Source organism: Apteryx rowi, unplaced genomic scaffold, assembly GCF_003343035.1.
Source record: "Apteryx rowi isolate R43461 unplaced genomic scaffold, aptRow1 scaffold_660, whole genome shotgun sequence".
In the NCBI taxonomy this organism is placed as follows: Eukaryota; Metazoa; Chordata; class Aves; order Apterygiformes; family Apterygidae; genus Apteryx; species Apteryx rowi.
The window spans coordinates 193,792-221,177 of NW_020450939.1; the positions used below are offsets into that span (position 1 = coordinate 193,792).

The 27,386-nt window shown below is 46.0% G+C and overlaps 1 protein-coding gene across 2 annotated transcripts in view; it reads right to left on the minus strand.

The window, feature by feature from the left end:
- Positions 1-3,924: 3,924 nt before the first annotated feature.
- Positions 3,925-27,386, minus strand: part of RAB6A (RAB6A, member RAS oncogene family) — a 56,245-nt gene continuing 32,783 nt past the window's right edge. The window contains exons 2-8 of one of the 2 annotated variants that reach the window (XM_026085150.1): positions 23,685-23,743; positions 19,390-19,443; positions 17,755-17,860; positions 15,743-15,854; positions 14,600-14,693; positions 6,430-6,496; positions 3,925-4,537 (exon numbers count right to left, since the gene is read on the minus strand). In XM_026085150.1, coding sequence (XP_025940935.1) covers positions 4,473-4,537; positions 6,430-6,496; positions 14,600-14,693; positions 15,743-15,854; positions 17,755-17,860; positions 19,390-19,443; positions 23,685-23,743 — 557 coding nt within the window. In that variant the 3' untranslated portion in view covers positions 3,925-4,472. Of the gene's footprint in view, positions 4,538-6,429; positions 6,497-14,599; positions 14,694-15,742; positions 15,855-17,754; positions 17,861-17,925; positions 18,032-19,389; positions 19,444-23,684; positions 23,744-27,386 lie in introns of both variants that reach the window. The other variant, XM_026085149.1, reaches the window with a different exon arrangement.

A 27,386-nucleotide genomic window follows, 5' to 3' on the forward strand; every position in this document is an offset into this window, starting at 1 on the left:
GCCGAATCTGGAGGAGAAAATAAATAAAAATAAATAAAATAAAGGTTAGCGGATGGTTAATAAAGGCGGCGCTTCCGGAGCCCGCGTCTTGGGAGGGGGGGTCGCAGGTGGGAGACGCCCCGGTTGGGTTTAGTCCGGCTCCAGGGCCGAGCGCGGCCCCCGGCTGCAATTAGCAGCGGCGGAAGCTCCGCGGTGCCGGCTCATCCGCTGGGAGCCGAGCGCGGCGGCCGGTTGCTACCGCGGGGGCCGCGGAGCTGCCCGGGGACCAGGGCGGCTTTGTGAGCGGTGCCACGAGCTCGCCCCGAGGCGGCGGCGGCCTCCGCGCTCCTCTCGCCGCCCTCATCCGGCCGCTGGCCGAGTCCCTTCTCCCAGCTCCGGCCTCGGAGCCATCTTGCAGCCCCCCGTCACCTTAACTCTGCCCCCTTGCGCGGCAGGTTAATCCCCGGCAAGCCTGAGGCTCGGGCCGGGTTTCCACCACCCATCCGGGCGCTCGGTGGTGCTCAGGCAGCGAAGGAGCCCAAATACCTGCTTTCAAGAAGCTGCGTCTCACCTCTGGAAGCGCTGGTCCAACCCAGGTGTCACAGGATGGGGAAGGAAAAGGCGGCCAAGGAGAAAGTGGGATGATGGACAATGTACCGGATGCGCCGGCCCTCAATAGTGCCGCCCGGCTCTTCCCTTAGCTCCGGAGCTTCTCCCCAGCTCCAAGACAACGTTCGAGCGTCTTGCTTGCTTGGTCAAAAGCGATGGCCCACGTGTTGAAGGTCCGTTGCGTCCAGGGCTTGGGCTGCTGGTGGTCCTACAGCCCAGGCCAGCACCGTGGCTTTCCCTTCCGCCCCTCAGGAGATGCTAGGCAAGGAGGACCACGTTCGCAAGTGGCATCTCCACTCCTGGTCCTCTTCCACCCACTCCCACAGCCCCCGGCTGCCGTCTCCAGCGAGACGGAGCCGTAAGCAGGATCCTCACCCCGCTCCGGCCACCATCACTGGGTGTCGCAGTGCGGCCACCAAACAGCAAGGCCGAASAATCCCCCAAAATCACCTTTGCAAACAGGGAACTGCTGGATTTCAAGATCGAGCGTGGACCGGAAAGCCAAAGCGGGACAAGGCAGAGACAGAGGACGGCATCTCTGTACCAGTTCTCAACGTCGCCCGAGACTCTCTGGAAACAACCGCAGACGCGGTAGAGAAGCGCTGCGGCAGGACGCTGAGAACGTACATCTCCACCACCTTCCCTCAAAACAAGCTCGCTCTTGGGAAAGCCACCTGCAGCCCTGCAAACCCAAAAGGGCAGGAGGAAGAGGAAGAGAGGTGCGCCGTGACCCTGCACGGGATGGACACGCTAAGAGACGAGACCCAGAGCTTTCCAATGAGACAGGTATTTATTTAGTTCAAGCGCTAAGGATCGTTGGTGTTGGTGTTTCGTTACCATCAAACAGAGCTGAGGTACCAGTGACAATCCGACATGAAGAAAAGGAACCTTTTTCCCCTTATACAAATTTCTTCAACTACTCGTATCAAGACAAAAAGTGAGTAATGGACAGCTGCGTAACGTACTGTACAACCACCAAGYCAGAGTGGGGAGGAGAAAAGAAACGGAGCAGAAACCTTTACTGTTTTCAAAGTTACCTTATAAGAAAGGAAAAAAGAAGGAAAAAACAACCCTGTTCCCGTGGTTCTACTGGCCATGTTGACGGAGCAAAATGAAAATAAAACCCAAAGTCTGCTAGACAGACGGCGCGATGTGGTACAAAAATCAGACTGTGTTGCTCCTGTGCTCACTCTTTTCTCTGGAGACCTGGGAAAGTACTAGGAGAAGACTGAACCCTGGAGTCACGTTACATATCAACCACAGGGAGCCTCAGTGAGGAGGTACCTGGCTGTCCAGAGCAGACCTCRGGACCTTCTTGGGGCATAAATGCCAAACTGACATCTTGCTCGGGTTCCTGCAACCACGGTCTGCGCTTGTGTTGAATGCAGAACTCGTGGTCACCTTCTTTCCTGGACCTCTTCTAGAGGAAGAGATAACGGGCTCCTTTAACGAACCTGCTCCCGGACGCGTAGCGCACTAGAAGCGGTGGAACCACTCATCCACCTAAGCCTTACGCGATAAGCCAGGTCCTGGCAAATCCAACGTTTCGAGCAGAAAAAGCACGCGTTTGTGGAAAACAGCCCAACGATGGCCAACGTGAGTTGTGTGAAGAACCAGAAGGGAGAAAAAATAAATAAAAAGCAAAACCAGAAAGCAGCAAGACGGACCATTTTTGCACAGTTGAGAACAGCACAATACAGGAAAAGCAGCCAGGTTTCCTTCCCCCCAAGAGTTTCTTTTCAATAAAGAATGATCCTTCGTCACATATCATTGATGTTTATTTCAAGACATGCCACGTCCAAAAAAAACAAAAAAAGAAAACAAAAAAACCCCCAAAACTCGCCTTTAATATTGCATTATAAAAGCACTTTACATCTCATCCTGCCTTTAAGTTATCCTTGTGCAGAGTCGCTACCAACCCAGGTTAGGACACGAGTTCGACCTTCGCTCCGWGAAGGAAGAAACCCCAAACCTTTCGTGCCCGTTTCCTGGTGAAAGCGGTGGTGAGGACGGTTCCCTTCTCTTCCCCGGTTGGTTTGGTTTTGTTTTGTTTTTTAAGGTGGTTAAGAGGGGCAGAAGAGGACAAAAGAGGAGCCTGAAYATTCGCTTGCGATTGTCCGGCGAGCAGCAATCGCAGCGGGCTCCCGATTTCTTTCCTGCACTGGAACTCGGCCGTATTCGCCTGGCAAACAATGTATTTACAAGTGTGTTTATTAACTTACACAGCAACTTCACAATGACTAGTAAAGATTAAAAGGGTGCACTTCTAGTGTGTCCGATCCTGTGTTTCTCGGGTAGCTACGTCTCGCGACATCAGCAAAGCTCTAGACAGATCCCTCCGCAAAACAGAACAAAAATTACGGAAAACGGTAAAAAAAAAAAATTAAGCAAAGAAATAAATATCGGAGAAAATTGGTTAACTGCAAGCCTAGTTAAATAGAAAACTAAATTACTAGTTATTTAACCAAACTATACAGATCTAGTGGAAAAAAAAAAACTAAACCGACTCGGAAGACTGAATGTAAAAAAAAAAAAAAAAACTAAACCGACTCGGAAGACTGAATGTAAAAAAAAATGCTAAAAAATAAAGGTGTAAATCTGCATAATCATAAAGTTGGTTTCCATCCTATTAAATTCCTTCCTTTCCATCTAAGCTCTCTCATCTAGATTCCTGGATGATTAAAGTAAACACCCCTTCCCCCAGTCCACCTACAACCACGCTACGGAAAAGCACGTGCGATCCCTCCTCAAACTGCTCCCTCCAKCCCCGGCTGTAACTGGCCTGTTACCAGAGCGTTTCTCTGAGTTTCTTTAACCGCTTTTCGCCAAATTTGAGAGTTCCAATCAACTGAAGCTGGTTTCGGTGCCAGTCTCGAATTCGTTTAAAAGCTCCCCCTTTCTTTAAAAAGCAGCAAAACGCTTTCTCCTCGGAGCGACTGAAACGTTACGTTCCAGTCTCTCAAGTAGCAATAATTTACTTTATTGGCGTTCTACACCAAAGGAAAAAAAAAAAAAAAAAAAGCTCTTAAAAAACCTCGCCGTGCACCCAAAACACGTCTCCTGGCTTCTCGCAAGGGTTCTGCTAACGCACGTCCGACCCTTCCCTTCCGGCCCGCAACCCTTCGGAAGCCGTTCGGCCGGCTCAGAAAGCCGCCTTGCGTTCCTCAGTACGCTCTCCTGCAAACGGGCTCGCGTTGCCTCTGCAAGAACTCAACAAAAAAAATATATATATATATATCCAGCAGCCTTTTATGACATCAAAACCCCTGCTGGCATCCGTTCCTAAAAAAACATCTGGGGGTCCGAAACCCATTCAGACCATCTCTGCTCAGAAGATTAAGAGCCTGGTTTTATTTATTTTATTTTTGTTAATTATATGGATAGCATTTAACCCTTGGCATCCGCCTGCTCTGCTTGCATTTTCCGCCGCTGCCTAGGCGCTTCCAGGTTGTTAGAGGAACCAAACGGGTAAGCTAGGCAAGCGTTATTCCGCACGCCCATCTCATCTAAGTCCAATTCAAGACTTGCTCGGTTCCCATCATTTCAAAGTGCAATATCATAACATATTAAAAAAAGGAACAAATATTAAGAAATTGTACCTATCCTTTTAAAGTTATAACTAGAATATGCTGGAATATTTTGGCTTTTTTTCTTATAAATAATGAAGACACTGACATTTTCGTGTTGTGTGTGTGTGTGTGTGTGTGTGTGTGCGCGCGCTTGTGAAGCTAATAGATCATCTCCACGAGACAGCCAGCGATGATGAACTGCAATACGTTATTACTGAAAGGGGAAGGTTCAAGCCAATATTCACACCGCAGTCAATGAAGAGTAAAGGGAGGGAAAGCAGTGATGTTCTGGAGAAAGGTAGAAGCCACGTGGTATTAGCAGGAACAGCCTCCTTCACTGACAGGCTGCTCTGGAGGCTTTTCCAGTTTTATGTCGATCACTGAAAGAAATAAGTTAAGGCAAACGGACGGGCGACTCGGTTTCCCCGCCAGCAGGGCCGTATCCGAAGGCAGCCTGCTCTAAAGCGTTCTCGTACCGTACCGGGGAAGGGTTTCACCGGCGTTTTCAGAAGCACTTTAGATGGATCAGTACCTGTATTTCCCATGGAAACAAGCAGTTCTTCATGCTCTCGAGAAGACCTGCTTCAAACAGCAAAGYAGGTTTCTTAGCAGCCCCCCTCACCCTGCTGTCACGTTTTCACTTAGATGCCTAAAAAACCAAGCCAACACCAGTCTCCAAACGTTCCCGAAAGTCCTGCAGCGCGCTCTCTAACCAGTGTCTGCTCTTCCTCACCGACCTCCCAGTTACCTTCTCGTTCCGAAATGACTGTTACAGCTGGTAGCGCAAGATATAAACTGAGGATCCCGTCGCCGTTGTCAACGGGAAGCAATAACAGCCTGGAAATCCAGGTTCAAATCAATGCTAGATTCAGTCCTCACCTGCCAGCACGGAACAGCAGCACCTCTAGCTGGTGGGCACCCAAAAGGAGGTCTAATCTGGCCAAACGGTTTCRCTTATCCCACCGTCAGCAAGCAAAACTCGCCCTGAACTCACCCCTCGCAAAGAGAGCGAACATCCATCACCACCACAAGGTCACCGAAGAGCCCTGTGCTCTTCAGCAGCCCCTGATAAGCTGCTTCCCTTGCGGCAGATTCCCAGCTTGATGCTCCGCGGTTGTAATGTTTACGGAGCCTTTCACAGGCGCTTTGAACGCTAATCCCCAAACACGGCAGCTCATGGCAGCTCAGCCCAAGTCTCAAGTATTTCTCTTATCGGTTAACGCAGAGCCAAACATGCTGCACAGCTGGTAATTCCAGCTTATCTCTCCCGGGGGCTGAAGTTGCTCTTTACAGAGGTTAGGAGAAAAATAAACATGAAGAGGGAAACAAGACCAAGGATTCATTTCATACGCTTGGTCCTTAGGTTTGGCTGATCTAAACCTCTATATGTATTTGAGAGACGCTGGAAACGAGCCTTGCCAGCTCCATCGTGGAGCACGAGCAGGTCAAGATCCTTGAAACCTCAGGGTTCTGCCAAAGAGCCTACGGAGAATCCCCACCATCAATCCCGACACAGCTCCTTGGGAGACGATCGTAGCCAATCCTTGCTATCTGCAGGAAGTAAAAATCAAAGTGCCCTTATCACACTTCCAGTTAAGGACTCGTGATCAAACTCCCTGATAGAGAAGCCACAGGCCCCTCAGCCAGCGCCTGTGAACTCTATCACCGTCCTCTCATTAATAAAAGTGGTGGCTGATTAACCTTTCAGTGACCTGCACAGGGAACTGTTTTGGATCAGTCAAATCCATATTGCACAGAGCTTGAGTTCGGATGCGCTACAGGGACTGTACTTCCAGCGCTAAGCATGGCCCCACCTGTACTCCCTGCCACGTCCTTCTTCCAAATCACTTCTCCTCCTCCACTAAGCAAAGAATCCTTCTGGGCTGACTGTATCCCCTCCGCGCCTTTCTGTTGTCCTTCCTTCTCCTTTCATTCAGTTGTCCTCACTTCCAAGCTACTTCACAGCCCTCGCCATCTCCGCTTCCTTCGCTTTACCACCATTAACTCCCCTAGTCCCAGCCTACCTTCCCACCAAGCCTTCTTCCTCCTTACTTCCAGCTTGGAGGACCATCACTTAACGAGRTCACTTGCTCCTACCATCCCTCTCAGGTCTCCGAGATGTCTATAAGCCGATCGAGGGCTGCAGGGTAGATAAAGCTTCCTCCTTGTTCTTCATCTTTGTTATTCAGGGCCTGCATGGTCCTCGTTTGCGGTAACGCCTGGCAGTGCTGGGCCACCAGCGAATCAACAGCACAAACCACAGAAAGGATACTGTCTTCTCTACTTTTGTCTTGTGTGCTTTCCATTCCAGGCAARGCAGCTGCCACGCGTCGGAAAAGCTGGAAAAAAAAAAAAAAAGCACACATAAGCAGCGGATCAAAACAATTGTACTTTAAAGAGCGCACCGCGGCTGATGCAGTGCAAACACAGGGCTTCCATACATCCTTCAGGACTATTTACACTACGGCCACCAAAAGCCTGACACCAAATATAACCTTTATTCCTAGCAAGCYGCAAACCCCATTTTTGTTATTATTGAAGATAAAGTGCTGCTGGCTACAAGCATCAAACCTTCTGTCACCTTCTCCGCAAACACGTTTGGAATCCAGGATTTTCATCTCGGCTCTGCCACAGCCTTATTCAGAGACCACGACCGCTCCCCCACCCGTCAGGTGAGGACTCGACCTTCGCGGCTCCACGGAGTACTAGCTACGCAGAGTATGGGCACACTGTTAAAGTCAAACACAAGGTCCACCCTGCCCAGCTGTTTGCGGCCAWTGTGAGCCAAGCAGACACCTACAGAAGTGTCAGAACAGGGAAAGCTTGTAACACCCCCACAGCGCCTTCTTCCAGGCTCCACGTATCTGCGGCTCAGGCACCCCATGAGCCAGACAAAAGGATCTTTAAGATCCCTCCATGGTTTCTCTTTCGGGAATCYGCCCAACCCTTTTCTGAGCCCACCTCAACTTTTAGTATCCACTGTGTCATGTCCACACGCAGGGCGCGCAATGCAAAACATCAAATGCGCTTGCAATCCCAGAGAAKTCAAGCACTCTTCTACCTCTCGCTTGAGCACTGGCTCCAGTTTTCCAGTAAGCTCTAAACTCTCTGGACARGTTTATTCAACTTGAAGGAGGCTGAACAGAAAAGTCGAACAGGACCAACTCCATCTGCGTTTTCTACCTTTGTGCCCTTTTTTCTTGTGAAGTAAGGCTCAAACTTGTGTTTTCCACCACGAGGCATTTTCCCCAGCCCACTTTAGTTCTCCTGAGCCTATGATAGTCTGTTTTCTCCTGCACAAGAACAGCACGTGAAGGACTGTCCTTCTGCCAAGTGTGATTTCTCCGAGAAGTTGCCATGTTAGATTGCTAGGAACCACACAGGCTTCAACAGGAGCGTCCTGCTTAATGTGCCTTGAGCATGGGTGCAGGAGAAGGGGGGAACAGGACAGACAGACAGATGTCTCCTTTGTGGTTCTTCAGGATCATGAGATGATTACCTACTTGTTTTTTACCTTTGGAGCACAGTCCTAGCGGAGTTTTGGTCCTGTGCTGATGTGCTCAGCACGCACCCAGATACAAAAGCTGACGTGCCCTGAATTAGTTCCTTTGCAAAGTTACAGCCGTCGTTACTACTACAGACTTCTTGCTTCCATGTTACCGAGCGTCCAAGACGCTGGGCTGGAAGTTTCCAAGCGCTCAACAGCTCTAATCAGTGTATTAATATCATCCCACCACGCGCCTGACGGCAACTCAGGAAGTCTCAAAATGCGTTGTGCAAGTTTGACACCAGCTGCCTGAAATGCCTGGGTCACGTCAGCCCTCACGCATTAAAGGGACATTATTAGATACTAGCTCCGTCTTCTCCTCAAATGACACAGGGCTAAACCACTTACTGCTCCCAGTGACCCACTTTCCACAGGGAACTGAGCCAGCCACCACCAGCCTGCTCGTATTGCGAATGTAGGTACCTGAGCAGCTTTGCAGATCAGGGCCTAAACGCTGCTGCAGATTTGGCCCTCAGTGTCCAAAYGATGCTGGAAAGACACTGAGACAATTTTTCTGGCTTGACAAGTACTGCCCAAGTTCATCAAGAACGAGCTCTCAGATCTGTCCGACAGGGCTACGATCTTCGCAGGGCAGGACTACAAAACACACCGTGCTCACTGGTGTCCGACCTTTGCTGTCACCGCTACTCGTTACTGGCTGAAAAGACAGCTACGTGAGTAGAGGATAAAACTGACAGGTATAAAAAGGCAAAGCCGCTTTCCTCTGCGATTTCCTTCGTCTCCCTTAAAACTGCTCTAGAAACCATCTCCTCCACCCTCACTCATTTTTCCCCACCAACAGCAGCACCACTTGGTGGGCGCACGCTAAAATGTGGACTGAGACCAGAGTGCAGGTCTGGTGAAGCCAACACCTGATGTATCTTACTGAGGGTTAAATTTTAGCTAACCATTTCAAAGCAAAAAAGCTTAGTGTCCCCGTCTAAGCTTCTATTTACCTTTGCCATTATCCAGAGCCGTCCACCCTCACTGAAAAATTTACTTAAATTCCCATAATCCAACAATGAAGTAACACAGATTGTGTCAGAATTCCAGACGCTAAACTGAATTAACCATCAACGCTGAACATAAAGCAGGAATACGCAACCAAAGGTATAAAGGCAAGAGGGACTCGCCRGTCAGAATTAAGTTAACAAGGAACTTCAACATAGAGAAGCTAGACATGGATCTTGCTGTAATCTTTGTATCAAGAAGTCCTATCAGTTGGTTCACCGCTTCTGGTTACTCCATCTGCTTGCCTCTGCCTTCCCAGTCTCACTAGCATCCTTCTCTCCTAGCTCCGCTTGAAAAAGCAGCACGACTACCATTTTGTAAGACAGCATTTTAAAACTAATCAGACACGGGCACTTTGTCTGCTTTGTAAGAATGAAACAAGGGAGAGGAAAGATGCTGCAAACTTGCAGAGCCATCTCCCGTCATAACCTCATGGTCAGCGTTATTTTTCCTTGCCGTTCCAATCTGGTAACTGCCAGAGGACAGCACTGCCAACCTTCTTAGTTTTATTAATTTTCAGAAGGCTTCTCATTCACTCAGTATAAAACTGGACCATTCATTACGTCTTTTGCATCTTGGAGAGGATCAAGGAAGTAATTGAGATTCAATCTCCTCTTCCTCTGGAAGCCTGAGAAGTTTGAGTACCGTATTTGAATCCACAATTGCTTTGGACTCAGAGCTGTCTTTGCCTTTAATCCCTTACAATACCTCCTCTTACCTCTTCCAAAGGCTTGAAAGCTTCACCAGTTTTACTCATTCTCACAGGTCACTCRCTGGATGCTAGAGTAGGACTATTACCTTCACTTTGCAGCTAAGGAGCTGAAGCAGAAGCTAAACGACTTGCCCCAAACTGCAAAGCTGCTCTGTGGCTAGAGACACAGCTCTTGGGATGGTACCTTCAGCACTGAACGATCAAATTGCGAGTAAAAAGCTCCAAAGGGTGTGGAACGGGCTGCAAACTCCAAGCAATCGGGGCTGAGAAGGTTTAAAAGGGCAAGTTTCAAACACAGAAGAGACCTGAGGACCAGGACACGCTACGCTTACGGAAAACCCTGGCTCCTGYTTTTTTGTCCCTATATTGCAAAAGCGTCCAAAGAGGAGTTTTGACCCAGGTCTTGATGCACATGGTTTGCGGGAAAAAAAAAATCCCTCCTCTCAGTTTTAAGGATGGATATCAGAGTTTAGTACAGTCCTACCAGACTGTGCCTAAATTAGGACGATCGCTTGCTATCTTTGCTCTGAAAGAAAGAAGAAAATACAGGAGCTCACAGTATTCTTTGCTGATGCCACGTGCTTTGAGATCCTAGGTGGAAACAGCATGACACAAAATTTATTTATTAATTGTGACACTGACTTGTGCTTATTCCCCCCTTCTTCAATACATATTTATGAACACGGAACGTCTGGGATGCACTTTACACTTGGGGGGGGGGGTGGAGTATGTTCTTTAAAAAAAATAAATAAATCAGTTGATAGGAACCAACTGGATTATTGCATTTAAACTAAGCTGTTGACAGCAAGGACAAGAGTATAAAATACAGTAAACCTCTCTTTACATTAAGGCCGAGAACAAAATTATGCCTTTAGCTGTACTTCCCCTCGAAATTATTGGGCTAAAAAAAAAGGAATTTAGCAAAGAAGAAAATCAGCTTTCCCTGTTATTAACTTCCTGCTTATCAGTCCGAGCATATGCGAACAAATCCAATTAGGGAAACGTTGCGATGGTTAAAAAGCAGCCTTCTGCGCAGGGATCTCACCGCTTCACAGTGCCTTCAGGACCCAAGCCAGCAGTCTTATCTCACTGCAGAACGCCACAGGTGGCTGCGCATATATATTATGTAAAATACACATATTGGTGAGCATTCAGTGCTTTTTTTATTTTTATTTTTTCCTCCTCCAAGGCAGGAGTTAAATGCAACAGCCTGAAAGATTAAGAGCCATCCAAAGTCTCTTTCAGCATTCAATCCTCCGGTCTCCTTCCTGATTCAGCTCTGAAAGAACCTCATCTCCCGCCACTAGTTTCAACTCTTTTCCCAAAATCCGCCTTTCCTACCGTCACAGCCAACAAGTCCCTAACCGATCAGTGTCACAACCGACTGTAGGCACGAAGCAGTTGCCATTGCAAAACTCCTTCAGCGATACGGAGAGGACGGGAGGATCGCCGTCCAGATGGAAAAGCCAGGCAAGAAACCCGTTTCCCCAAAGCAAAGCCAATGCAAAATGTTTCCCTCATTCTTATTCTCCGAGGAGAGCGCTGCAATTCAAAGGATCATTCTTGCCCGTCAGACAGACAAAAATCGAAGGACAGGAAAAGGCGCCAAGTTGCTAGATGCAGCCAGCTCTGTGAAAACAGGGTTACTCGTGGGGCCACGGTCCTTTAGCTACGGCCGTGAGAAAGTTTCCCTGCCAAATACCATATTCAGCATGGGGTTGAGAACAGACGTGAAGTGTGCCAGGTACTGCTGCAAGGTCTTCAGAGCTCGCTCTCGCTCTCCTCTTTCCACAAGACGGCAAAATGAACCCTGACATATTCTGGGCATGAAGTCCACAGACCCTGAAATACAGGCTGCTGAGATAGAGCGTGAATCTCACACTCTTTTAAAGCTTTTTCAGGGCTGACAAAGTGAACCAGAGACTAAGATCCTCTGCATTAACTGAAGCGAGCTACCTACCTCCTCCTTCGGTCTTAAGGCTGCCCTGAAAAATCAGTCTTTGCTGAAACTTAGAGGAACTAAAAGCCAAGTTTTGCTTTATTCCACCAATTTAACCTCAGGACAACGCTAGCACCATTTTCACTCTGTCCATCGCCCATTCATTTTTCCTTCAACATCCAAAGCCGGAAGGGACAGTAAGCGCGTAGGCTCTCGATGGCTGCAGAGATGGCTCTCCTTTAACAGATTCAGGAGCCCACAAAAGCTGTACGTTACAATCTAGCTTGATAGCGCGCAACGAGAAGGCATGAGACTTGTCACAGCAGGTTATCCGATCCATTCTGGAGGAAAAGAAAAGAAAAATGCCCAAAAAGCCATAAAACGAAAGCCTGCAGTGGTGAGGTTTAAGCTTGCACATATGCAGGCTGTAAACCGTCCGGTCACTTCTCCGCAGTGACCCCAGGCAGTTCTACCTCCAGGCCTCTAAACCTAAGTCAGAGGTCACTCGCTTCCACCCACAATTAGCCGGGATGTCGGCTTCCAAGACATCACCCTTCCATTGCAAAGGGGAATGGCAAAAACCAACCAACTCCCACAAAAAACAAACAGAAAAAGACCTGCCAGYGGGATGCTCCCCTCTATTTCTGTGGCGGTAGAAGCTGCTGCCATCGAAATACCCACTCGAAGCGTGGGGCAACCCACCTTCCAGAGCTGGGCAATAAAGCCAGGCTCTCTGGATTTTGAGGATGACAGAGCCAGGGAGGTGGCAAAGCCTTGGCCGTTATTCTGCCCAGGTGAGACAAGAAATCAAGCTTTTGACATTTCAAACCAGGGTTTAGATGCAGGAGACGGGCCTTGTGCTGAGAAGGACAGTGGGAAGCAGAACAGCATTTTGTCAGGGTTTTTTTGAACTGTCCCGACAGGCGGTGGAGAACTGAATCTGAGAAGTTGCAACACCGACAGGTAAGAATTTTGAGTGAAAAAAGAAGAAAAAAAAATCAGTTCATATTCCCTAATCTGCATACRTCAGCCATTCTCMGTAGCAARRCTGCATGGTAGYTGTTAAAYCTGGACCTATATGCTAAACAAAAAYCARTGACTTGTCGCTATTCTAAAATTCACCTTTCCACAGCTGTTTGATATTCAGCACTAAGTGACCTCAATTTTTACCCAAATGTGTTCGTTACACACAGTCAAAATACGGATTTCACATCTAAAATAATTTGACACTTGAATTAAACCTCCCGCATGAAAATTAACTAGACAGTAATTGTTCTGCTGAGTCAGAATATATTATTATGGATAAAAGTAATCAGYTATGGGAAGGTCAAATTTGCATTCAGCTTAATAAAAAAGATTTTATACAGGCTATAGGAGAAGTTCTCCCCAGACGCTTTCCCATTTCATTGAAGAATTTATTGACGTGTCCATAAAATCATCTCAGGCGATTCGACACAGAAGTTGYGAAGAAAAAGAATTAAGCTAGTGGTATCAAGAGCCTTACCCTGGAGAACTGTTTCAACAACTACTTATTACACTAAGAAAAAAAAAGGAACTTTCAAATGTTCCGCAGCACACAATAACAACTTTGACATTCCTGAAAATCCCAGTTCACGCCTGCAATACGAAGATCAAAAACCCATGGAAAAAAAAAAATCTATCCGTAGTTCTTTTCAAATATACGTTTATGGCTTTTGTTTCGATTTTACCTAGAGAAAGGCGGCACTTCGGAACGGTCCTCTGTCCAGTTCTGACAGCTGAATTACCAAATCCATGTTCTGACAAAAGAAAAGTCTTACAACATGTATCCTGCCAATTAAAATTAAGAGGCATAATTTGCGCAGAGCTCCGTGGTACAACTGAAAACTCTCTCTAGAGAGCGTGCAAGCGAGGCTACGGCTACAGAAACGGCTTCGTGCTCTGACAATCTCATTAATACAATCTCCAAAAGGCTTTAGCGTAAGACAAGAAGCTGAAGTTTGTTCCTTCGTAATGTATGAAATGGAGCTACTATCCTTAATGACCGCGGCAGCTTTATAAAGCACGTGTTTTATTAAACGCCAGCACCTCGTGCCAAGGTGGACAACGGRCATATCGTACCAGGTTTTCCTGCTAGCTTCTCCCAATCATCGCCGCTCCCACCCCAGCAGCGTTAACTGGCCTTAGAAGTCACAGGTTGCCTTACAGGCTTGGACACGGACTTGTGGCGATGTCTGCTACACACAGCAACTCCCTCGGGAAAAGCGGGAATGCAGAGCTTAGCCAACACCGTTCCTCTCAGGGAGGCGACTGCTCAAACGCTCAGCCCTCTTCTAAGGAAACGTTCAGGATCCCAACCCCAAATTCCAGCCTTAATTACAAGCCAGACCAATGAAAAAGCAATATCCCGTTAGGCACTGACTCGGTACGGAGCTCTCTAATTCCTGTTCTGCTAGTAACCACATTTGCTTACACAGCTAATAAGGCCAAACAAAATTCTTCTGTAAACACCAGAGCAGTTTTGCTGTGTTTACTGCTTTCACCAGTTCACTGTTTGCCAAGCGATTTATCTTCATTAACGCAGGCGCTAAAACCTTCGTCGAGCAGGTCAGGATTCAAAGGGCTGCAAGCTCATCTCACAACATAAAACCTAATATAGCTGCAGTTGCATCAGTTCAAACTACGTGTCACCGCTCTCCCCCAATTTAAAAGCATCTCAGCATCTAACAGAAATAGTTTAAGCTGCCCAAGAATATTTGCTCTTGCTTTCAGTGTCTTTCAATAAAGTGGGAAAAACAGTTTATACTGTCTCACTGCACAGCGGAAGCATTATTTTAACCCATTACATTCCTCCGTGGTTGGTTTGCCCGCATTCATTCACTAAACTAGTATCAGAAACAGCCCCTAGATCCACATTTCCCCATCTTTTTGGTTCATGCCTTTGTCCCTTCTGTCTAAACACCAGATCTGGATTATCCGGATTCTGGAAAGGTGCAATTCCATATCCAGATTCTTTCTCAATTCCTCTTTTCTGAGAGGAAAGAGGTTTCAAATCATTTGCTGCGAGGTCGAGGTTCCTTCCCGACCTCGGCCAACAGTTTAACTCGGATCTTGCTTGCTGGGTACGGACTATGCTGTTGCTCTAACGCCCTTCGCAGAGACGACGGCTCGGGGTTTGGGAACGCGTCCTGTTTCTGCAACGGTGCGTGAACAGAAGCAGGCTCAGGGCTGAAGGCAGCCAACGTCTTACTTACCTGTTTTACATTGTAGCCTGCTTTTGCACTAGTTTCAATGAACATTACATTCAGCTCTTTGGCTTTTCTTTCTCCTTCCTCGATGGACACTTGTCTGGGGAAGATAACAGAGAATTAAGGAAAATAATAATCATTTTAAAAAGACAAACATCTTGAGAATTCAAGCCAAGGAGATAACTACTATCTTTACAGTTCTCAAAGCATTTCATGTTATACGTGAAATCTGTACACAGATGCCACATATTGAGCACAGTTTTAGACAAGTGTCACCATCCTACTGTATCGGATAAACTTCTACAGGGCATCTAGCTGCAAAGTATAACTCAGCTTTCCGGTGGAACAACCAAGTGGCCCAGCTAGACTCTTCCAAGTCCCTGCCCAGGCAGCTATGCTTTTACATCTGAYAAAAATCAGCAACAATTTAAGGTTTGCCAAGCGGTATTTAACCTCTTTCAAGCAATACGTAACCCAAAAGAATCAAAAGATTTTTAATACCCACTAACAACTTTCAAGGCAACTTGCAGCCTMCAAAACTATTTCAGCAAAAGACTAAGTGCAGACATCTCATCTCAGATGAATTTTGCTCTGCTTTCCTTTTTCGCTAACTAGGTGTCCTGGCCATCAGGCAATCTGCTACGGCCAAAACCGGGGAAAACTTTGTTTCAAGAGCTTCCAGTCTTTTGGGGAGGGGGGATACAAGTTTGACAGAAAATATTAAGTTGGATAATTTGTAAAAAATAAAAAATAAAAAAAAGAAAACTTTGAGGAGTTTTAAAAGGGCTGATTACTTGCACCTCTCATTTATATCTGAGAAAGTTAAATGTAAATATTTGTTATTGCTTTAGCTGCTCTTTCATTGATGCGAATTGWGTTTAACGTTCCAGTCTCTCTTGGCACGTAGAGGCCAGTTTCTCAACYCATTCACGACATTACGCTGCAAACTGGTGCTGAACCAAACAGAAGGTTAAAAAAATCAAGATTTCTCTGGTCATATCCATCTCCCGCAGAGTCAAAACAAGCTTGAGCACTTTGGAAGAAGATACGAGCATCCCTTTCAGAAGGAATGTCTAGAAACATTTTTAAAAACCTCTAGGAGAGAACAAGCACTAAAATACATTTGAAAGACRAGTTCTTCCTCCGTACCTTTTATCTGCTAGATCTGTTTTGTTTCCCACCAGCATGATGATGACGTCGCTGCCCCTTTCCGTTCTGACGTCATCGATCCATTTTGTGGTTTGCTGGAACGAGTTTACATCTAACAGAGAACAGCGGAGAGCAACGTCACTGCACGGATTCTTCCCGGATCACCAGCGACACGCCTGCAAGCCTCAAATAAAAGCCTCGCGTGCTCCGGAATTGCCGTAAGAGGGTGATGAGGAATCGGCAAGCGAAATCCTATGTCCCCCCCCCGCCCCGAAGTATATGAAAGTTTTGACGTTAACCTCAAACGGGCTATGGTAGTACTTCACTCCCTGGCTTTGAATTCGGCTGTAATGAACGGAACTGAGCTCYAATTTGATTGTGATCGTGTATAAAATGAGTCTTATCGCTGTTTTTTAGACTAGTTCCTACTTCATTCAGCTGAACAAAAATCACTTCGTACAGAAAAAAGGGGATTACGTGATATTGCCCTTCACTCCGCAGGGCTCAGGACTTGAGAAATATCGAGCATCCGCATCTACAGCAAGACGTTCCTACATTTTCCTGGCTTCTCCTAAGTATTTAATACCAACTATGTGTTTTGTACAGCTTAACCGCTTTTTACTCGAGAGTTTTAGTTACATCARGTAACGATTACTAGCAACTCCTGTTCCATCGAACACCGAGTTCAGAATAATTTCAGAACCACTTGCATAGAACCGGAAATATAAACTGAAGCTATCCGCAGGTGCTTTTTCTTAATTGAAAGTCCCGGAARGCTGCAAAATAAGAACTTGAGGAAACTCTTCCGATCCCCTGAACCAGTGCCTCGTTTGAAGAGCCGCATCCCATAAGGGAACGCGAGTTGTACAGCAGCTGCCRTTAAGCTTAGCACACAAGAGCGTCCGAGCTGCCAAAGTATTTTTCGGTACTTAAATACGGGGGGGCTCTGCAGCAGCTCTTGGCAAGTGCCGGATTTTTTTTAATGGCTTCTACTGCATGGTAATATATTGTACATCCGACAGTCAAGACTTGATCGCTTGCCAGCGTCTTAATTCTCCTCTTCACTACTTGGCAATACTGAATTTGCTAGGTCAGTAAAAAAAAAAAAATTCCAAGTTCACAGATAACCTGTAATTTTAGCTCAAAYGAGAAGTGCCGTTTTTAATTGCTCAAGGTTTTATAGGTAAAGCCCTTATTCCTGCTGTAATCTTCTACTATTTATAAACCAAAGGACAAGCTCTTTYGCATTTGTATAGCGTTAGACCATCACTCTCAGTCATTTCTGGTTGAAAACTGAGTGTCTAAAGGTTTAGCTCTCTTGTAACAAGATTTCTGTTCTTCAAAACTATAGAAAGCCTGTAAGTTAGTGGTCTCTGGACTGAGGGGAGGGGGGAAAAAGAAGGGTTGAAAGCAGCACTAATATTTTAGTTCACAAAAAAACATACATACCTTAGTAAGAAATGAAAGAGCAGTTGTTAAAGGMGAAGGGCTTAGCGGTGAAGTTTTACATACCGCAAATGTGAACGGGACCCATTTAAATGAGAATGAAATGTTAATGCTTTTTTCGTCCCCCCCCCCCCCCCCGGCCCCCAGCCCGTGCCCAGATCTGGGGGGCGATGGAGTGAAGCAAGCCGCAGCTGTCAGCGCAAAGGCTCGAAGCTGAGAGCTCGGGGATATATGCACAGTTACGGTGTTGGAGACCAAAAGTCAAAACGGTGAGATTATGACCCAAAAAGCAGATGAGAGAGGGTAAAGTGCAACAAGACCAGGCAGTGCTCAAGGCTTCGGGAGGACGCGACAAGGAAGGGTCACAAAACAACGGCGTTTATGAGAAAGTTTATACGTTACGGCGGCCGCGATCAGGCGGCTCGGTTGAGACTTGACTACAAGAGAAGAAAACGGGTTTTCATGCCAGAATGAAGGACAAGCACGTGGCCGTGGTGTGACATGCAAAGCTAGGCTAAAGGATGAAAGGGGCAGAGTATTAGAAACGCAGAATTCCCCCCACTCACTTGTGATATCATAAACAACAACTGCAACAGTGGAGTCACGAATGTAGCTAGGAATCAAGCTCCTGAACCGTTCTTGACCTGCTGTGTCCCATAATTGCAATCGTACCTAACAAAATCAGTCAAACAAGCAAGAAAAATAAGAAAAGGTCAAAGCCAGTGCAATATACCTACTTGTGATATCGTAAACTACTACAGCAGCGGCAGAGTCACGGATGTAACTGGGAATGAGGCTACGGAAACGTTCCTGACCCGCAGTATCCCACAGCTGCAACCTGATCTGTGGGTGGGAGAAAATTAAAAAAGCCAAACTGCCACTAAAAAYGAAAGAGTAAATAAATTTTACTTTTTTGAAGAGGGGGAAAAAAAAAAAAGCTAAATAAAAATATAAGCTCATGCAGGGGATGACTGGGGACCGGGAGCAGCAGCAAACTGCCTCCTCGTTTGGAGCAATCTCTCCTAAGCTCTAGTCGTAGCCAAGCTGGTGTATGCGCACCTATCTCGGCCTTGCCCCKGCCTTGCTTTTCAAAAACCTTTCCCTCCCGAAAGGGGAGCAACAGGACCGCTCAGTTTTCTAACCGAGAGGATCCGCAGGGAAACTAAAGCAAACGTTTGCCCCGCAATCTACCCACGCGCCCTGGAGGACAGGGGCTGGCTGAAGAATCAGACCAGACCCACGGCGCTTCTAAAGGGAGAGTCTTCAGCTGCTGTCACGTCGCCGGAGAAAACTAACTAACGTGAATTTTCCAAGGAGGATAAAACGCTAGTCGTTACTCTCTATTTAAAGCCTTGGCCACAGCGCAAGGTAACGTGCATGCAGACGGAGCTGAAAAATCTCTTACCAGCAAGGTTCTGAAAGAAAAGACAAAGCGTGCTAAAAACGACACACACGGAAAGATGCACAAGGGCCGGGTTTGCTACGGAAAGAACATCTCGTTACCCAAGCACTTCTAACGCAATCACGTTTATTGTGGGTTTATCCAATACCATAAGCGTATGCGGCGCCGCACAGGGGTTTTTTTTTTTTTCCTGCAAATAGCTCCGTGGCTGAATTTCTTAATTAAGGATCGGAGCTAATTTTAAACCGCAGACTTGCTTCTGTGAAGCGCTGATTTCGTTTCAGAAACTGGAACTGCACTAAGCCAAGCAAACAAGTACGTAATTCTGGACTATTCCTGAAGGAAAACTTTTTCTATTTAAGTAATTTTAAGAGCTGTTGAGCTGGATACAAACTGGCAACTTTGTACGGTGACTCAGTCTATATCCTTCCCTCTTGCGGCATCAAAAACCGAAGGGGGTAAGCGTGGTCCCCTTCTCCAAATTCCCACCATTATCCACCCCTCGGACTATCCTATCTCATCTTTCTTCAAAAAAGAAGGACGACTACATGGCCCCTTCCACCATGTGTAAAATGGCACTCGTTAGACCGCTGGAGATGAGCCAAACGGCGATTTCCCATCTCCCTGGGGAAGGGAGCTGTCTCCACAACACTTGTTAGCCTGGAAGCAGCTGGTAAACGAAGGGCTCGGGCTCTGCTTCCAAGGGATCTCAGAGCTCTGTGCTGCACAATTATATTCTAACAGACGCAGATCCTGGTTCCAACTGCATGGGGAGAACTACAACAAAAAGCTTACTCACTGTTCGATCTTCCAAATACATGGTTTTCGATAAGAAGTCGATGCCAATTGTTGCCTGTTAAAAAAAAAAATACACTATTAAATAAAATATCGAAACAACTGTAGCAATTTTCAGGGGTAGCGAGCATTACTGCGGTATCAGAATTAAGCAGCTATACCGGACCTGCAAGAAAAGTACATTGGGTTTTCTTACTTTAAGGACGAGGCACTTCAGATTTTATAAGGAAGATTCAATAAATATTGTCTTAACATCCATAACCGGCACAACATCTTAAAGCGCACAAAACCCCCTTACATCTCAAATTAGGCTTAGTGATAATTAATCCATAGTCACATGGATATCAGCAAGGATCTTTGTGCATGTAGGGCCCAGACCTAAGCTCTCGTCCATCAGTTGAACCAGGGTATCTCAGCGCACGACAACCTCCGTGACTGTCAGGGAACCTGACGTAGCTTAGTGTCAGTGAAAAAGGCTTAAAATGAAGGTGGACATCCGCAAAACAAAAGCACGCACGCGCACACATGTCCCCTCCAGCAGTTAAAGCTCATTAAATACACCTAAATCACTGCAGCACGATCGCATTTGAGTTGTCAGACACCAGCGGGAGCTTTGCAGAGAACATCCCCATATGTACGCGAAAGGAAAACGCAGTTAAGGGCTTTCAGGAACCACTGCTGGAATCTCAGACCTTCGTCCCCCTTTCGAGCCTTTTTAAGGGAGCGACCCGAGTTTTAAGAGTTTGTTTGTGTCAGGGATACAACAGAGCTGATGTGCTGGGGCTATAAGGCTGCCTCGACTTCAACAGGGTATTGAGCGTCTCAAGCAGCGGAGAAACTCAGCAGTATCAATAGAGCCTGGAAGAGGATCCAAATAACCAATTGGCTTAATAAAAAAATTACTAAATAAACAAACACACCACACAGACAGTGGGTAATCCTCTCAGCTAGGGCAAAGAGTCCTGATCCAACATCCCGCCTGCTTTGGAGTAGGGAAGCAGGGATGTCTAATGGAGAGTCTACTCTGTTTTATCGTATCTGCTCTGAATTGCTGGGTTTATAGCATCTCCTCAGTATATTTCCCCCGTAATTAATTCCTTGTATTCTGCCATGGATTTCAGGAGGTAAGAAAAAAAGAATGGAGCCAGCCGGTTCACGATCAATACGCGAAAACTAGCCGCAAAAGGAAAAAAAAAAAAAACTCTAGAACTGAACAATCCAACTGAATTTCCATTTGCAACTAAATATAATGCATGGGAAGAACTTTCCTGGTTGGATGAGGACGGCAGTTTTGGAGTACTAGAGATGGAGAAGGATAAATACTAGAGGGTCTCAGCACGGCTGCCCGGTGTTTTTCATCAAGACCAGTTTGGGGAAGTGCTGCTGAAAGGCAGACGTGAGAGGCCTCGAAGGACTAACGCAACAACATGCCCCCGTTCCGCTTCTGCGCGCTGTCGTTCTCGTGAAGGGAACGCTTCTGAAGATTGTCTCCAAGACGTTTCTGCCCTCCCTTGCGTCCATTTGATTTCCCTTTACAGAAGTGGGGAAAAAAGCTACCAAATCCATTAAGACCTTGCAGCATATATAGAAGGATCCCATTCCGGCTGATTGAAAATCTGGGAGGTTCAGCAGGTTTTCTCGGCTTTCAGTAAGAGCTGGAACATGGAGTAAGAGCTGTCCCTCGTGCCATGCCTCCCACGCAGCCGCACAGCGGCAGCGAGAGCTCTGAAGCCCACTCGCTGCGATACGACGTCTCTGCGAGCCTGGTGGAAACGCTAAGTGACCAGGGAGACTCCTGCATCCTAACGCTCCGGCCACGGGAAAGACCAAAGGCCAAGCGCAAAACTCGTCTTGCATCTCGGCAACGAAGATATCTGGGCTAATGAGGCTTTTTGCAGCATGAAAGTAATGGGCCTGCCACACTTTGGGCCATCGCAGTCTTTAAGAACTACATGGAATAAACTTACAGCCAAAAGTATTTGTCCATCGTACTCTTCTAACCATATCGTGTTGATAAAAAGCAAAGAACTAAACTAAACTAAAACTAAGAAACTAAGAAACTAAACTAAAGCAAAGAACTAAACTAAACTAAATGAAAGCAAAGAACTAAACCCAAGTTTTCTTTCGAGTCACAGGCCAGCACCTTAGCGCTGCCCTCTCTCCTTCTCCAGAAGGCTGACGCTAACGGGAAGCACGGCCTAAAGTTTTCTTGCATAACGGGCACAGAATCATCATGCGTTTGCTGCTGTTGGTTAATACACAGTGCTACAGAACAAGGAAAACCTCGCCCAGCATTTCCACGGAGAGGAGTCATTCCTGGTAAAATATACAGTACCAAGGGCACAATTTTGTTTCTGGTGTTTAGGATTCCTTGACAAGGTACAGGGAGTTCTCGGTTTGATTCACAAATGCTGCTCTCATGAAAACAGCTTATCAATAAGCTATGGGCAACAGCCAAACACCTCTTATCTAGTAGTAAGCAAAAGAAAACTAATGAGTAGCACTGATTTGATTAAACAGCAGCTTTCTATTTTTACCAGCTGAACATGCAACACCCTTTTCAAATGACAGGTGGCAGCAGCTTTCAGAAACTATGCATTCAAAATTTAGCAGAAATGTCCAGAAAGAACAAGTCATCCATCAGCTAACATACAGCTGCAGTTAACCACGTATATAGTTTGATATACTTTATCAAAGCACTTAGCTTTAAGAAGTCTCTAAATAATACTGGGCAGGAAATCTATATTCTGGCTTGACCACTAACATGTCATGCGATTCTGGCCAAATCACTTAAACTTGTGACTCATTCTCTCTTCCAGCTATATAAAAATACAACACATTTCCCTACCTCAGTCATGATTTTAGTAAAATAGAGGGCTTTGGATGAATGACACCGTACAAAGTATATTAACACTCAAACTAGGAATGCATTGGTGATGGGTAAATTGAAGGCATCTTGTAAGGCCTTAAGATTCCTGACTGTTTTAAGTCCCACTCATCCATTTTGCAATCATTTAGTATATGTCAGACCAGCTTCCCATGGAGACCATCTAAACTATCATACAGCACAGAGGGTCAAACCTCTTCAAGAAAAAACTAGGACGTAAGCTCCAGAGAGAAAAGGAATAGACCTGAAAGAAAAAGACTGTGGGAAAAAAACAGATTAAATAAAAGAACTGCATTCACATGTCCATGTAATTACAGTGGGTAGAATTTGAAAGGATGTTTGCTCCCACGGGAGCAATGATGTGTACTCTAGCCCTCCTACACCATAGAAGCTTTGCTTCTCCTGTCATTAAGCGAGAACTTGCATCTCATTCTGTCCGACTTGCCTAGCAGCAGCAATGAAAAACTACTGAAGAGACGGGAAGAAAATCATTAATGGGTAAAAAGACTTAAACAAGAGATATTTGGATAGACACTAACTGACAGAAAAGTCACAGTTGGGCTTTTTATTACCTTCTCCTCCCCACCCCCAAAAATCCCTGCGCATTCTTTAGGGAACAGATTTTCTCAGTTTAGCGCACACAGAATGTCACTAACTGTAAATAACTCATGAAACATGCTTTTGTTTGGAGAGGACCCATTTTTGGCTTTGTGGCGTACTTTTATAAATTGCTGTCGTCTCAGGCTTCTCCTAGAATTTGAGGGTTAGCAACAGTAATTGCTCCCCTAGAATTTAGAAGCRGTAGCTTGAGTCAACTTGAACCGACTTGTCCGCAGACACGAAGCAGCGAGGGGCTGCAGGGCCAAGAGGATAAGAGACAACCACAGCCTCAGGCCCCCCTTGTCAATCCCAACCTTGTTGAGGGTTTTGCGGTCTTTGTTTCTGAAGGCAGTGTAAAATAGTGTCCTAAACTACACGCGGTCCTACACGCCACAAGTACCTCTTCACCCCACCACAGAAGCTCTTGGGGCTAAGCTTTATCACTACTATTTTTTAGAAGAGCCTCGCACCTGTTAGGTTTTCCCCACAGATACATTTGATTTGTGAAGGTCTKGTAGCAAATGGTGAAAAAACCCGGTAGACTTAATTGATATCACTTAGATGTACGTAAGAGGCCTGTCCTTTCAAACCACAGATCATCCTGCCACAAGTAGTGGATAAGCTACTTCAGCAGAATGTAAAACAAACACTGTTTTGAAAGGTCGTTCAACTAGAAAGCTTTGGAGATTCAACGCCTAAGAATCTGGCTGATGTACCAGCTCCTATTCACTGCAGTCAAATGGATTCTTCCTGCAACGGAAGACATGGTAACAGAGGGACCTTGCAGAAGACAATATGATGGATTGATTTACCTGGTAGGTGTTGTCAAAGCTGTCATACATGAACCTGGTGATCAAGGAAGTCTTCCCCACTAAAAGAAAGAAAGAAGAAAAAAAGGGTTCAAGGAACAAGTTTCAATGCAAGTTTGAGACAACCAAGTTCAAAGCGGTTTCAGGAGGAGTTTTACTCCGAGTCTCACAGATCTGCACCGTGCAACCAAGTTTCCCACAGGAGAAAGAGCACTTATTTGACTTTGCAGTTGCAGAGTCACCAGTAAGCACATTTTTTCTCAAAAAGATCGGTTCCCATATCATTCCTGAGCATCAGTTTTATGCTTTAAATACGCACGTTTCAAGCCAAAACCGAAAGATTCTTTTTCCTCTGTTCCACCAAGTTTCCACCAAGCCATTCAGAAGTTTTAGTTGAATTAAATGAACAAAGGTAATGCATCCGAAAACCTCTACAACAAAGAGTTAACGAGATAGCTGATTTCTTCTATGAACTGGAAGAGCTACGTCACTTCAGACTACATTTTACTACAGATCTCCTCAACACCACACTCCACATATTTCTCAYGTAAACGGCAGGCCCTGCTGCGCTATCAAGGCGGGGTAAGACAACGCTGATGGTCCTTACTGCGAAAGGCTTCTTTACCATCTGCCCRCAACGGCGGCCATCCTTATCACCCCATTCACTTCTCCCTTCCCTTGACGAGGTCCTCACTATGCCTTTTGGTATAAGCAGGTTCCCGTGCCGTTTAAAACGCCATGGTTCACCCCAGGCAGTGATGGCTGCTGGTCACCACTGGCGTATTCACCAAACACGGTACTTTTAAGTCCACCTTGCATCAGTGCGAAGGGYTTTTCCGCGCTAGGAGCAAGTCAGCGCTGCAATCAGAAGGGGTCACCGCAGTATAAGCGGGCATACCTGACGGCGCAAAAACCCACGGCACAGCCTTCCCTTTCACAGTAGATATCCGGTCTCGAGCACGCTGATGCCATTTACGATGCTGCAACTTCTCAGTAATTGCCACTCGACCCGGCCAAATTAAACCTCAGCTACGTTAACTCACGTCAAGCTTCTCATTTCACAACCAAGACCTACGTAAGCTGCGCGTGTTAGTAACCGTGCTTTTGTGGCATTCTGGGCAGGTATCAGACCACCCTCTAGTCTCATTTACCTTCAAAGAGAAGTAATAGGAGGTTCATTTTAAAATAATCATCGTCACAACAGCTACTCGCTGCGCTTTATAAGAACCAAGATACAGCTGAGCCGGGGCAAAGCATAACTCACACCTAATGGAAAATTTTTTTCCTATTCCATGTCATCTTCACCTTGAGCAGACAAGCAAAACCATACAGGAACAGGAATCTCTGAAGCTGCCTCATCTCAATATGTTTGTTTAAATACCCTTAACTGTAGGCAGGTCACCTAGCTAACAGCTGAAGTCACTCAAAATTTTATCACCTCCAGATGTTTTTTTTTAAAAAACAAAAACCCCGCAGCTTGAATCTGCAGTGTCCCACCACAAAGCTGGCAGAGAAGACCACATCAGCACATCTCATTTGTTGCAGCATGAAGCGTGTTAGGGAGCAGCTCATCCATGAAGAAAATAGTTTCCGGCAGAAAGATGGTAACAGGGTCTGCAACATCTTCTGCTCCATCTAGAGCTGCAAGAAAATGTCCGACCACACCTGCATTTCCAGGRCTAGGCAGGAGACACCTACTGCTCTTGGAGAATCGTTATATCATTAGGTACGGGTATAYGGAGTCCAACATAAAAGAACATATGTCAGGAGAGAAGAGCACGGAGACCGGTATGACTTATCCTGGCCAAACACTGCAGTTGCAAATTAAAGGCAGTTAGATGTGCCCATGCCAAAGCTTGGTTTTTGTCGTTCATACAAGCTTCCAGAGATGTTACTTCTCCGGGAGGGTGGCAGGGACCTTCAAGAGATCAAGGGAATTTAAAAAAAGATTTGCTTATTCCACTTAAAGCAGCATTTTAATCCAGCTGCAGACTTCAGTTAACTGTTGTTTCTGTTGTAGAAGAGCTGAACTAAAAGGAATYCAGTAAGCAGCCTCTGAGAAAAGGCCTTCCCAAGGCCAGATTGGAATTCCCGTGTGAATTTTTTTCTAAGCCCATTCCAAATCCATAGGTATAATCAGATTTCCCACAAAGTTAAAAAAGGTGCCTGTGCAGAGATAGAGCAAATATTCCCTTCGACGGGTAGATTTTTTGGAAGCAAYGCACCCCAGATAGGCGGGATTTCTGAACCCGCTGCTCTGGGTTTATCCCGGGGATTTATTGAACACTAGCGGAAGGCTGGTGCAGGACAAACAGCCACAAGCATTAAGGGGAGGAGGATTTCACTCTAGGAACAGCAGCAGTGACTATCCTCAAGGGACAGAGATGAGCAGATCCAATACCTTCCCGCCGCTGATACTAGCTGCTTGCAGGTTTAATTCCACTATGACTACTAAAACATCACCRTTTCTCCTTTAAAGAAGAAAAAAAAGCTTAAAATATCCTGGCAAAAGTGGAAGTCCACGATTCCCACTCTATCCGTAATTAAAAGGAAAAGTCAGTTAATCTTCACTTCAGCAATCCACAAGTTCAGATGACCCAGACACCTTGTCTGAAAATATCAGAAAATATCGTCAGCCTTAAAAAACAGCCGAACGGGAATCACCTCGGCCCTCGCCTACCCTCCGCTGTGCACCGAGAGGAGGTGACACCGGCATCCGCGCCACTTGGGGAAGCCACACTGCCCTTCGCGCTCTTCCGGAGCTAAAGGCACTACCGTGCAATTTTGTGACCAGACCGAATTACTCAAATACGCTAACTGTATTTGAGACAGACCCGGCAAAACGAGTGCAAAGCAAGTTCCCAGGAAGGATAATCCCTTCGGAAAGGAGGACAGACAGACCTCATTCAGCAGCCGGTACGCTACTGCCCACTGAACTAGCGGATCACTTTTTCCCCTTTGCAGAGCAGCGAAGGAGGGTCGCTGAGCCAGATTTCTCCATTTGCTTTTGGATTCAAGCCACTGCGCTCTTGGATGAGTTTTATTTTTACATCCGTTTTTATTCAGAACTTCATAATGGAGCATTAAGCTCCTGCACACGTGATTTTTTTTCTCAAATACTGCCAAAGAAGAACCAATTCACTGAATGAGGGTATGCAGTAGAGTTTGAATCCCATCCTGTTACATATTTTCACTTACTTTCTATTTATTAAAGGCAAAGGCAGCATCAATTTGGCAGTGACTGCAACTAAGACGCAGAATCAACATTCAAAAATCATCTTTAAAACCAGAAGTGACCTGGAAAAGCAAATGAAACTCAGCAAGAAGACATAGTAGAAGGCAATGTACATAGACAAGAATAATTGACTGCTTAAAATACAGATCACGGAACAACCGGGAAGCCAATCTTGGGTTATAACCAAAGGAAGCAGATAAGATAAACAGAGCTAAGGCTTGGTTYGCTAAGCAGATTTTTTTAAAACTCTATTGGGTTAACTTAATCTCTTGGAAAAACTTCAGTGCAAATACGTCCAAGACATTAGCTGGCCATGCAGTAGCACGCAACATCCTTTAGGCCAAAATGTTTCTATGCCGCTGGGACAAAAAGCGTTAACATTATCCCTGAAAAAAAAAAAAAAAAAAATCAGTGTGACAAGGAGGGAAGGGCAGGAATACTGAGAATGTGTGGTTGGGTTTTTTTTGTTT